Raw genomic sequence first — 12533 nt, 5'->3', positions numbered from 1 at the left:
TCACTGCCAGCAAGGTAAAGATTTCACTGAACTACAGCATCCTTTAAAACATGGCTGGTTTAGAGGGAGAGGAGAATAATTGGATTTGCCAAATACTGTTTTGTACTGGATGTTGGTAGTATGATGATAACCCTGTTTGTAAAAGTATTTAAGTACTTGTCTAATTTTAAGCAGCTGAGTATTGCCATTTTTTTTCTAAGATTATCACATGCTTAAAACAAATACATGCTTTCTTAAAATATGTATGGGTTTGGAGATTTAAATACACCCACGTTCTGCTGATAGATGCCAAGTCTTTTGAAACAATTTCTTTTTCTATTTTTGCCCCCTAGGTGGACACCCATGGAAACATTCTGCTAACATCGCTTGAAATTCACAACGAGGTGGCAAGCAACGAGGTCACTACCAGCGTTACAGATGCCAGAAATTCAACAATATCCTTTGACAACTCAGGAATCCAGTACAGAAAACAAAGCTCACATCGCGAAAGCCTTGGAAGGCGTTCGTCAGAAAGAACAGGCTCCCACAGCAAGAGGGGCCATTTACGAAGAAGGTCTTCGCAACTGAAAATAAAAATCCCAGATCTAACAGATGTGAATGCCATCGACAGATGGTCAAGAATGGTGTTTCCATTCACATTTTCTCTCTTCAACTTAATTTACTGGCTATACTATGTTAACTGAGTGACTGAACTTTTTTAAAGGACTTCAATTACAACAAGTGAAGTACTACTTGCCTGCAGAGTTTGTATATATATTTATAGAAAATATATATATATATATATGAACTTTTACTATGTAGACCATACTCATGTATGTGTGAATACATACAGGAACAAATTGTGTGTATATAAAAGCACACACTGCGAAGCAAACGCATATGTATGCACACACACATGTACACATTTGTTCTGAGGTTATGGACACTTTAACATAGGATGCACTTCAGAGGAACTTTTTAAATTGAAAGGCAGGTGTCGTCAAAACAACAAGCCTTGAGAAAGTAAGTGTTGTATATTATCACTACAAAACTCCGATTGTCATAGAAATTTTCAAACACCTGTAATCGTGTATAAAGTCAGTATTTAGTAACATTGTTTGTAAATGCTGCCATACACACTGATCATAAAGTGGTAGAATTACACTGGTAAGTTTAAAATAAGTCATTCATATTGCAGATCCATCAACTACGATTTCATCAAGCCAGATTTATTTCTCCTTGCTAAAATTTCTTGCTTTTATATATGTCATAGTACATTTTTTCCCGGTCCTGAGTGGGCATCGTTTTTAATGATCTCTTGCTTTCTCTTCTGCAGTAAGCAAGCTGATCATGGGAGTGTTGCTGTAGGTCTTTCAAGACATATACATGTTCATAACATTTCAAATGAGCATTTTAAGTGTCCATCAACACTGAAACAAATCTTTTGTAAGTACTGTAAATGTACAGCACATTTTCCTTTCCTTGGACTGGTTCCAGCTGCCATGTCATTTTGAAAGAACAGCACATTTTTAGTATAATTTAGCTGAGAATTCAACTACTGTCAATGTGTTCTACATCTGCTGTAGATTTAAAGATTGTTATTCCAGTGAAAGCATAGAAGATGTCTCAGGTTATTTGCTACTTTGACATGAAACCACCTAGCTGTAGCCTTTTTTAAACATGCATTCACATTATTTAACGTTCTTATAACATTGTATGTTAATGTAAAATATATTTGCATAATATGCATATAAGTATATTTTCTCAATATTTTTCTTCCCTGTGCTTGCTATCGTGACCGCATGCTATGTCATATTTTCGTTTCTGTGATGTTACAACTTTTTATTCTCTAGAATTGAGCAAATAGAGCACTTCCAATACTTTGATTCAGTAATGGAGCATTTTCATATTTTATTTATATACTGGAAGTATATGCACGTACACTTAGCAAGCTAGTGTGCTGCAGTCACAGATCACGAGATAGCAAACGATACGTTTTGTTTCAGCATCAACCCTGTTCAAACATATCCTTCATGTAAATGTGAGCACTTTGGTTTTCATCCCGATCCATTCCCTCACCGGGATTCCAACTTTTTTCAGTCTGGTAGATTGTAGTCATCAAGGTATGCCAATTTCAGATCTGTAAACTTAATTTGTTATTTATCAGAACTAAACCTTTCTAAAGAAAAGAAGATATATTTTTTGTAAACAGTGTTTCTATCATGTACATTCGCAAAGAACAGATACAGTAGCATAAATAGATCTTAAAAAAATAATTCAGGCGTGGCCCCACCAGTTCTCTGCATGTAGAATTCCTCTGGACAGGGATGGGGATTTTTGCCAGATAAGAGAGCTTTGGATGCTAGTTGGAGATGTCTATGGGAAAAAAATGTGTGGATATGCATCTATCAAAAACACCAAAAAGGGATGGAACTGAAAAGGCTGCCTTGGCTCTGTAATGACCCGTGTTCTCACTAGTCCTTGATTTGTCTGTGAGTAGAGGAGTGATACTTGTGCTGCTGCCATTGTTGTGGTTTAACCCCTCAGATTAACTCCACCCCAGCCAAAACCAGCACGGCCATGTACGATCTCTTACTGTTCCCACCCCTGACTGTTTGCAGCTGAACTGTGAAACTTTGTTCTGGGCTGAAATTCAGTGTAGACGAACCTGGGTTGCGGGTTTGTGTTGTAATCCCATCCTCAGGGATGCTCCTTGAACAGGAATGGGCTCCGCACCGTTGCCTTGCAGCAAAGCTGCAATGCAGCTCCCAGCTGGTAGCGTTCGCCCTAACCCTGGCTGCCAGCGTGTGCAGGATCAGCACCGCAGTCCTGCTGCATCCTTGGCAGTGGTGCAAAGTGGCTGTAACTGCAGTTTTTAAGCACTGTATCTGCAGACAACTCAACAGTCTGAAGAGCCTCAAAAGAACCCGTATAGCTGGAGCAGAAAAACTTGGTTTTTAAAATCTCTTCAGTATTAGCTCCCATTGGTAAACCACAGCGTATTATTAGCTGTCTAATATCTCTTCAAGCTGTGAAGGGATTATAGTGCACATTGTCATCATTATAATCAAAGGAACTAAACAATTAACACCCTCCCAAAGTACATATTTCGTAGAGTTGTTGAGAAGCCCTCCCAAATTTTTATCCTAATAGCAAAATATAATTAAGCATATAATCTGATTTTAATAAAACTTTAAAATTATAGTCTTTGCTATAGAAAAATTACCCTAACGAAATGATCTTCAAACCAGTCTTTCAGTAAGTGCCCTAAAGAACTACCTTGAAAAATGGGATTCAAGATGAGGGCGCTCCCACTGTCATGATTTAATCACAATTCCCACTTTTCTTCAAGACCCAGCTCCTAGAAATCATGTGGTCAGGCAGAGATCTTCAACAAGAAGAGGCTTTTTAGTTGTGATAGAAATGTGTGCTCCAAATCCCACAGAAATCATTTCTCCGGTGGCTTCAGCCAGGATTTTCAAGCAAATGGAAAATTACTGTCTGGCCAGAGCGAAGAGGCAGTGTGCATTTTCAGGACCCTTTCAGGTACCACGACTCCCTTGCATGGGCAAGAGGGCTGAGTCTCTGAGCACTCTCCCTCTCTTACCCTTTGCACAACTGGAGGGCAGTGTGTTACCGCAGCCCCTTTCATGAAACCGTACTCCCCGCATTGCAGAAAGTGGGCAGTTGCGCATTTCAGCTTTTTCACGAGATGTCATGTTCATCAGTCTAGCTGAGCTCCATGGGGCACAAGCAGCTTGAACCTTGAACAAATCCAAGCCTCGGTTTGACTTGAAAAAAGCCAGGAAATTCTCACTTAAGGTTAACACTTCATTTAACACACGTTTTTGTGCCTTTTTTTTGCCAATTCCCTCCCTCCAGTCCCAGCACCACTTCTTATACACAAAGACACACACACACAACCATGTGTTAACAACAGTGTTTGCCTTGACCTCCCGTTTTCTGGCTCTTATCCCTTTCCGCTGGCTGCACTGTGTGATTTTAACCATAGATGGCTTTAAGACTAAAAATGGTAATTTCAACCAAACTGCACCAGAGTAATGTATTTCATAGCTAATTAACTCCTTTCCAACTCAACACTACTATAAATAACATTTGCACACCCTTTGTACAAGGCATTAAAATAAAAAAAAAGAGAAAACTGGAACTATTTTGTGTTATAGCCCAAAGGGTCAATAAACAGTAGAAATATTATGGTGGTTTAACTCCAAGTTGATTTTATCCCATTGTAAAGATAAACTAAAACCCAGCCTTTTTTGCTTAAGGCACATCTATGTATTTTTGGTATTCTTCAGCAGTGAAAAAAAAAAAAGAGAATAGTAGAATGGAATGACGAAGAGATGCTTTCTGAAAATATTGATGAATGAATATTCATTTATTAAAAGGATTTAAAGATTAATTGTTTCCTTTTTTTCTGGGGATGGAGGGAGTATGACAGCTGTGTGTTTGGCTAAATTTTAACATTTCATTGCGTTAAGTATCACATCATGGTTAGTCTTACACGATTTCAAAGAAATAAAACCACGTGAAAGCATTTTCTTATCAGCACACAAGTAGCAAAAGGGGTTCTTAAGCATTAAACTACTATATTTCCTAGTGTTTTCTATGGTACATTAAGGAAGAGGGGAAAAAATACATCCATTGACTTAGCAAGGTTCTTAATGGCAAACCAACCTCTCTTCAAGCTGGGGCACTGCCTGTTAAGAGCAGAAAGTTTGTCCTCTGCTTTATGTGCGAGCTCTACCTGCCCAGGAGGCAAAAGAGCTTTTGATATCAAAAGAAGACAGTGGTACCCTGTTTGTTTGTTTCATTAGTCAAGTCATAAATATTTCAAAACCAAACCAAAAAAACTTTCTCCAGTTACGCTACTTGTGTCAGGCATGCCAACTGGGTTTGTTGCGCTTTTTATTGCTAAGCATTAGTAAGTTATTTTAGAGGAGTCAGGATACGGACAGATTCCAAGAGGAGTTTTTAAAGTTATCTTGACAGTTCACCAACCCCTTCCCCCACAACAAAAAAATAGCCTGAAGATTTGGAAAGCAGACTGTCCTGAAACCCAGTTGCCATGCTTTGTGTTGGAACAAGCTGTCACACGCTTGCTTAAATCTCCTAGTAGCTAATGATACATGTCACAACTTTTAGGAGTAGATAAAATAGTCAGCACCGTAGATGAGACTGCAAGGCCTTTGAAGTCAACAGGAAGGCTCCCTCTGATTTCAGCATGCTTCTGCTCACTTTCAACAATGCTTCCCTGATCATAAGTAGCATCTCTTATCTATTTATTCCAGTCCAGCCCATATTGTAGAGTAGGAAAAATTAATGATGTACCAAGCTGAGTTTTGTGGTTGGGACTATCTGGTAAGAGATGTAATTTTTTTGTGTGTATTGTGGAGCTGATATATGGATTATCAATTAATTGCTTAAGTAGTACTCATAAGGAGTTCAGGTTCTAGTAGAAACGATTGGCTGTTTTCCCCAAATAAATATGGTCCTGTAAGTATCAAGACTGTTTCCACAGATGTTGATTTTATAGTTACAACTGTCAAAACAGCAAATGCTACCTACTGATAGAAGAAGTATGGCAGACAGCTGAAAATTAAACTAAAAGCAGTGGGAATCTCAAGGCTTCTCTGAGCTGTTTTTGAAAAAAGAATCTCTCGGAAGTGCCTTCACACTCCTCCAAATACAGGGTCTGAGCTTTTCTAAAATTATTACAGATTTTGGGTGTTTCATTTATGTGATTCTTCTAGCTTGTCAGGGCCAGACTTGTGGACTCATACATACATCTCCTGAAAAATCAAACCCTTTGGCAGCTTACCCAACATACGGCATCGCTTGTCATACTTGAAAACTAAACCCACGTGGAAGGGATATGTGATAGTACAAAAAGAAAAACTACCACGCCTAAAATCAGCCAGAGTTTGAATTATTGCCTAATTAACTGAACTTAGGTACTGCTCAAGCAAGCACGATATTTGCTTGGACAATGTCCCGTACCTTTGCGATGTGCTATGCAGTATGCCTTTGTCCCAGCATTGCAGCCTAATTTAGATTAGCAGGTTTTGTTCTCTGCAGGAAACAAGGGAAAGCCCAGAAAGTTGCTGCTCAGGCCAAGTTTGCCCCTGTGCTGGCGTACCTCCAGCAAGGCATAGGGAGAGCACCTCCCTGAGTTTTCCCTAGGCAGAGCTCCCAAAAGCCACTCAGGTCCCTGCTCTGAATGCTTCCTTGGAGGCACCAATCTCTCTCCTTTGACTCCAGAGGGAGCCTTAGGCTAAATTCTGAATTATCCCCCAGCTTACCACCAGCAGTTGGCTTCTTTCAGATGGTATTGCTCCTGCTGCTAAAACCTGGAGATAAGGTAGCTATTATCCTAGCTGGCAGAAGGCACACAGGCAAACAGCACATGTACTTGGGGCTGTGATACAACATGGTAATCTTTAGGTTATTCATTCTAATATTGTATTTAAATATATTTCAGTTTATGTTCTAGCCTTCAAGAGTTAGCACACTTGTCTCCAGGTGCTGATGTTTTTTAATATGAATGTACTTGGGAATCTGGGAGAGCATGGGGAGTTTTCTAAAAGCTTTAAATCTATTCCGCAGTAGACCCCTGGGCATTTTCTCCATCCTTCGTCCATATCACAGGTCAGAGTTGACATTACCCCTGCACTAGGTTAACCACCCGTCTACAGGTTACTGAGAGCTCTAGCCTGCAGATCACAGAATCACACAGAATCACAGAATGGCAGGGGTTGGAAGGGACCTCTGGAGATCACCTTGTCCAACCCCCCTGCTTGAGCAGGCACACCCAGAGCAGGGGGCACAGGAACACGTCCTGGTGGGTTCTTAATAATGTGTGCTGCCAGTTGAGGGCTTGCTCAGCAGTACATCTTCCGCTTGTTAGAAAATGTCTCACAGATCAGACACTATATTAGTCTAACAACTAACTGCTGCTTCACACTTCCTCCATCTAAAATGCCAGCACTGCCACTAGAGACCCCATTTTCCCATCCTTTGAAAATTACTAGAAAAGGGGAATTTGCAGGCTGTCAGGCAATTAAGACGTCTCTCCGTACACCCAGGCTCAAATTTTGCTTCAGGTGATACATTTAATCCACAGGTTCAGAAGTCATTTGGTACAAAATTTTTCCTGCCTAGGGCTACTCTTAAGAGTTTGCAGTCCCAAACACCAGTAATGTAGGTAGATGCAAAAGTATCTAAAATTGCTAGCAGTGAAGTCTTTCTGTCTTTTCTTCTTCCGGGGATATTTAATGTGAAAGGCACAAACAATTGGGGGAGTAGGAACCAGTATGCAGTAAATGTCCCAGTGCAGGCAGCCCGAGAGCTAGGCTGGAGTCAGGCACTTGTGCTCCTCTTGCCTTCCGAGGTCTTTCTTCTTGGCTGAGCAGCTGGAGAGTTTTGATGGAAATTCCCAGCTCAGCTGATTATGGTCCCGGGACATGACTTAGGGCAAGAGCCGTAGGCATCTGCCTCTGATGCAAGAGCTAACAAAAGCACTACATCTAACTGCATCTTAGATGGAGGGGCGCATCCTGTCGTGAAAAGGCTTTGGGTGCCAGTCAGATATCCGTGAGTGCCTTCAAGGCATGGGTTCTCCCTAAGCTCTGTATTTCCTGCTGCTGCTCCTGGACAGTTGCACAGTGGACATGCTGCTTTGCCCTTCAGAGCTGCCTAACTTGCTTGCCACTGCAGAGGACACATGGGCTGAATTCATTCCATCTCACATGGCACATTTATCTAAGTTAGTCCCTCAGTCATTGTAGACCCTATATATAACAAAGGGAAATACATACTTTCATCCTGAGGGCTATTTAAAGCCCACATCTGGAGTTCCAAGCCAACATTTTTAGTTTTAATTCTTTGACTAGCTGCAAAACCAGCCTCCAGAGAAACTTGTGAGTGACAACAGAGGGAACTGTGTGTGCAGCAGTGCTGCTTCATGGTACTCTGCAGCTGGAGTTGCTGTGCTTGAAGTTTGCATGTGGCAGGGAGTACAAGACAGAAATAAGGCCAGAGAAATAGAAATAATTCCTATACTTGCCTCGATTTATAATGTTTTGGACTAAACTGTTTCAGTTGCAGATGACAGAAGACATCCTGCAAGGCAGGTGATCCTATACCATGGTCAACACTTTGTCCCACTCGCCTTTGATATTGGTGAGAGAAAAAGTGCGGGCTTACAACTTTGGCTGGAAACTTAGGACCACGTTGGCTGTTGGGAAATAACTTCTGATTGCTTATTAAGATTGGAAAGCTGTGACATGGCTTTATTTGCAAACAGAAACAATTTCAGGACATGTTTTGCCATGAACTTGCCACTCCTGACTTTGCCTTATCGAAACTGGAAGTGTATACAACTGCACATAGTGCAAAGTATTAATAGTGAAACGATCTAAAGGATACCCATAATCTGCTATTACTGCTTGGTCATCATCTAAAATACTGTCAAAAATTACATTTGCAAAGTATAATGACACTGATTAGGTATTCTATCTGGACAGTACATATAGCATACTTCCGTATATCTCATTTGCTTTGACAAGGAAGTTTTTGGTGAAGCCAATGCTGGAACAATTTCCTAATGACCTCACTGATGCTAAATTTCTCTTTATCATCATTTCTTGCAGACATGTAACATTCCAAATGCAAATGACAGTTCTGACATTCACAAAGATGTAGGTTTAATTATCATCTTGATTACTTGAGCTGGAAAGCCAGATGCCTAAATATCATGAAAGGTCGAGTAGTACAGATCCTGATAGTTGGTATCTTTCTGTGTTAGAAACGTTGCTTGGATTGGAAGGTGACTTAAAAATAATAGCAAGTAATCGGAAAATCAAGAGCTTTTATTCTTTGCACAACTCTTTCTTCACAAAGAGTTCTTTAAACATTGCTTAGACAAGAATCTTGTCCTAAAAGTGGAAATTTCCTAAATTGTCCTAAAAGCAGAAATCATGTCCTAAATGCGGGAATTTCAGCTGGAGTACCAAAGGCATGTAAATTACCTCAAGTAAAAGAGAACAGAAAGGAGAGGTACCCAAGACACCAAGATATATAAAGATCTGACAGTTTTTCCCAGTGTCCCATGGTAGGTAACACTTTATTGTTGAGAGACTCACATAAAGCACAGTAAGCTTCCTCTTTTATAGCAGAGAATTTGTCAATATCCTTTACTTTTATGTGCATGATTTATAAATCTATTTTCTAAAGCAATTTGAGGATTGTAAAATCATATCATTATTTAGTACACAGCTCCTCACGGATTCTGATTTATCAACTGTTAGGTAAAGAGTGGAAAAAACATCTGCTAATCACTCATTAAATTAGAATAGATTCAGACAAATGACTGCTATTAAGAGTCCTGATCCAAAGCCCATTATAGTCAACAGAAGAGCTCTCGGAGGTTTCGACAGGCTTTGCATAGCACCTGAAGTTAATATTAGCCAGACTGACGGAAAATTTACATGTTAATTGATTACATAAAATTCAAGACATAAAAAAATGCCAGAACTTAAGGCATCTATGGGAAAGATCGAAATACAGTAGAGGACTGAAACCTGAAATTATGATAGCTGAGGGGGATAGAAGTTTTTGCGGTTTTAGTTTAATCGAGTATATTGCAGCTGGTAAGGTGACAAATAGCTGGATTGCATTTTCATTTGTCCCTGGATGTCCACAAAACCCAGACCTTCCCTTTAGCAGCAAAATGCCAAACTAAATAAAAAACCTCCACCACCCCCAAAAAATGGGAGCGGAGCACCTCTGGCATTTCAGGTGGCTCTCCCCACCGCTGGAGGCAGGCTGACGTCCTGCTGCAACAGATAGGTATTCTTATTATTTTTTTTTAATACAAACACTGATATCATCATGTTAACAGTATTATTATTTAATAGTAGTATGGATATATTAGATGTTTGTTGAAAAGGAAAGCTTATCTAAGAGCTGATTGTGTTGAACCAGGTTATTGTAGCTGAAGCTATGAGACAACTCACATTTAGGAAGTGGAAAATTTTTGGCCAGAAACTGCTTTCGGATGTACAAAAGTAAAAAGAGGGCCTGATTCTTGTGCTGCTTCCTGCCTACTGACGCCAGCTCAGCAGTCTGAGAGTGAGTTACTACAGGTTTGAATAAGGGCAGAGAATCATGAAAACCGCAAAGGATAAGAACCTCAAATGTGGGAAGGCAAGGGAGGGCTACCGTCATGCTGCTGATAATGTAGCAGTTTTGGAGGAATTTCTGTTTAAAATTTAGGTGGCCCATTTGGAGTTCAATGCTGGCTGGCACGTCAAATGGTCTTGAAAGGCATATTTAGTAGCTTCAGCTGTAATAAGAAAAAGTGTTGATAACTGCTGAAGCACCATCTTCATGGATATACCCATTTTTCCATTGTAAAGTGATTGTAAAACATGAAGGTAAGAGCTTGAGGGGACTCTCTGGATGAGGCTCTGATAGCTAGCTGTGGAAATTTTCAGTACACTTGTTCCTATTGCTATCTGCAAGCTAACAAAAAGGCTGCCAGCAAATCCTGCACTCATTTCCATTTTCACTGGCTTTTTTGAGAGCAAAACCTGAACATTAGGAGCATCCTGCCTTGTCAAAGCCAGGGAGCCCTGCCACTCATTCCTTTTCATGCAGTGATCAGGGTCTACCTTTAAGTCCCAGAGATTGCCCCAGTGGCTCCAACCGAGAGGAAGCTGCAGACTCTCGCTGCTCAGGTGGTTAGAAAGCTTTCCATGCTGAATGTAGTTATGGCTGATTTTTTCCCCCTTTTGTTCTTTTGCCAAAATTGCCCTTAACCTTAAATATCCCTTCTCCATCTAGCATTTACTCTTTTGATATATTTCTAGAGAGAAATCACATCTTTCTCAACCTTCACTTTGCTGAGCTAAAACAAGTTCAGCTATTTTTAGTCACATCATGCTCTTCTCTCCCCTGACCACCATCTTTGTCTTTCTCTCACCTGTTGCAGGAAAAGAATAACAACAACCCTCTTTCTGGATCGTAGATGACCAAAATATTATGTACTGTCTTTATTCCTCTGGATCACATCCTCTCTTGTGTTGCTTGGACACACTCTCCTCATGACTGTTGTCAGTCTCTTCCACTGCCCAGCCCCTAGCTCATAATTTATTTTCAGCCTTCTTTTGTGTCTCTAACTCTTTTCTCCCTGTGCGATCCACTTGCCTTTTGATGTAAGGAAAGGAATTCATGTTAACACATCTTACAGGGAAGGAGAAGCCCTGAATTAAAAGGGAAGGGAAAGCTTGCATTCCAACTCGCCGATGAATAATAGAGCCCAAGTCTTCTGCATCTTTCACCCAGCCTCACTGACAAATAAGGCAAGAACAGGTTTTGAAGTGCAGAGAAATCCGGACATCGACAGGTGATGGGTATTTTCAAAGTGCCACATTTCATCCACATGGTCCTGGGGCTCAGGACTTAACATACCCCTGTTAGAGCAAGAGCACTAACACTGGCAGGAAGAGACTTCAAGCACTGAATTATCTCAGGGTTTGAAACTAAAGCCACTGCCCACACGTGAAGCAAGGTGCTTGGGGCAGGGCGCTGGTGGACCACAGCATCTACTCTCACCAGCTCAGCTAAGCATAAAAACTACTCACAAATGTTGTTCTCGATAACCACCCAGGGTAAAACGGCAGCAACGGCAACAACCAAGCACAGAGCAGAGCGGTGCACTGCGCTTATACAAAATTGCTGGTGTCTCTGGCTGCCCGGCATGGGTTGCGCCCCGCGGGCGCAGCTGGCAGCCCACAGGAGCAGGGGTGCTTCAGAAAGCCAAAGGAGCTTTCCCACTGATGCAGAGATGTGTTTTAAAAACTCACCACTGAACAATAGTTGACATTTTCTAAAATTACTAAAACTGCCTGCCCTTTGCTTTTCTTTTTCTGGTACTCCACTTGCGGGGCTGCACGGAGACCTGATTTCCAAAATGTACCTGCCAAAAATCAGATCCTGTTCAAGTCCCAAGAAAAGCTGTTCTCCCACAGCCAGTCATGACCTGCCGTTTCTAGCATGAAATGGGGAGATACTTTGTTTGATGGGACAGAAAGAAGCTGAAAACAAAGCTAAGGACAAAGGTCATTTAATATAGAGACCTGACCCGTGAGCAGCTGTTGAATAAGTAAATTATCAGTGTCAGTCCTCTCTATGCTGAATATTTTTTACTCCCCAGAGGTGTCATGGACTGACTGGTACGGCTGGGTTTGGGTGCAGCGATGCTCAGGACCAGCTGGAGGCACCTCTGTCAAGAAGGTACTAGTTTTGGTACTGAGGGCTAAGGAAGCTGGGGAAAAGGGGTGATATTTATTTGCAGTCCCAAGCTTTTGTATCCCTTTTTGCCAAAGCCTCAAAGTCTCTGTCTTTGTCAACAAGACAGGTGAGGAAAGTGGGGAAGATGGGGAAGAAAATGTCTGGCCACAGCAATCCTTCCTGCAGGGCGATGTGCTCCGAGCTCCGGGGAAGCTGATGGATGCCCCTCCCCAGAGACCTTC

The 12533-nt window shown here is 41.2% G+C and overlaps 1 protein-coding gene across 1 annotated transcript in view; it reads left to right on the top strand.

Moving 5' to 3' along the window:
- The window catches only part of GABRB3 (gamma-aminobutyric acid type A receptor subunit beta3), a 114177-nt gene extending 110386 nt beyond the window's left edge, over nt 1-3791 (top strand). Inside the window, exon 9 of the mRNA XM_075093573.1 lies at nt 333-3791. Coding sequence (XP_074949674.1) covers nt 333-683 — 351 coding nt within the window. The 3' untranslated portion in view covers nt 684-3791. The remainder of the gene's footprint in view (nt 1-332) is intronic.
- The last annotated feature ends 8742 nt before the right edge of the window (nt 3792-12533 follow it).

Source organism: Phalacrocorax aristotelis, chromosome 1 (genome assembly GCF_949628215.1).
Source record: "Phalacrocorax aristotelis chromosome 1, bGulAri2.1, whole genome shotgun sequence".
Classification (NCBI taxonomy): Eukaryota; Metazoa; Chordata; class Aves; order Suliformes; family Phalacrocoracidae; genus Phalacrocorax; species Phalacrocorax aristotelis.
This window is presented reverse-complemented; position numbering and strand designations above follow the sequence as displayed.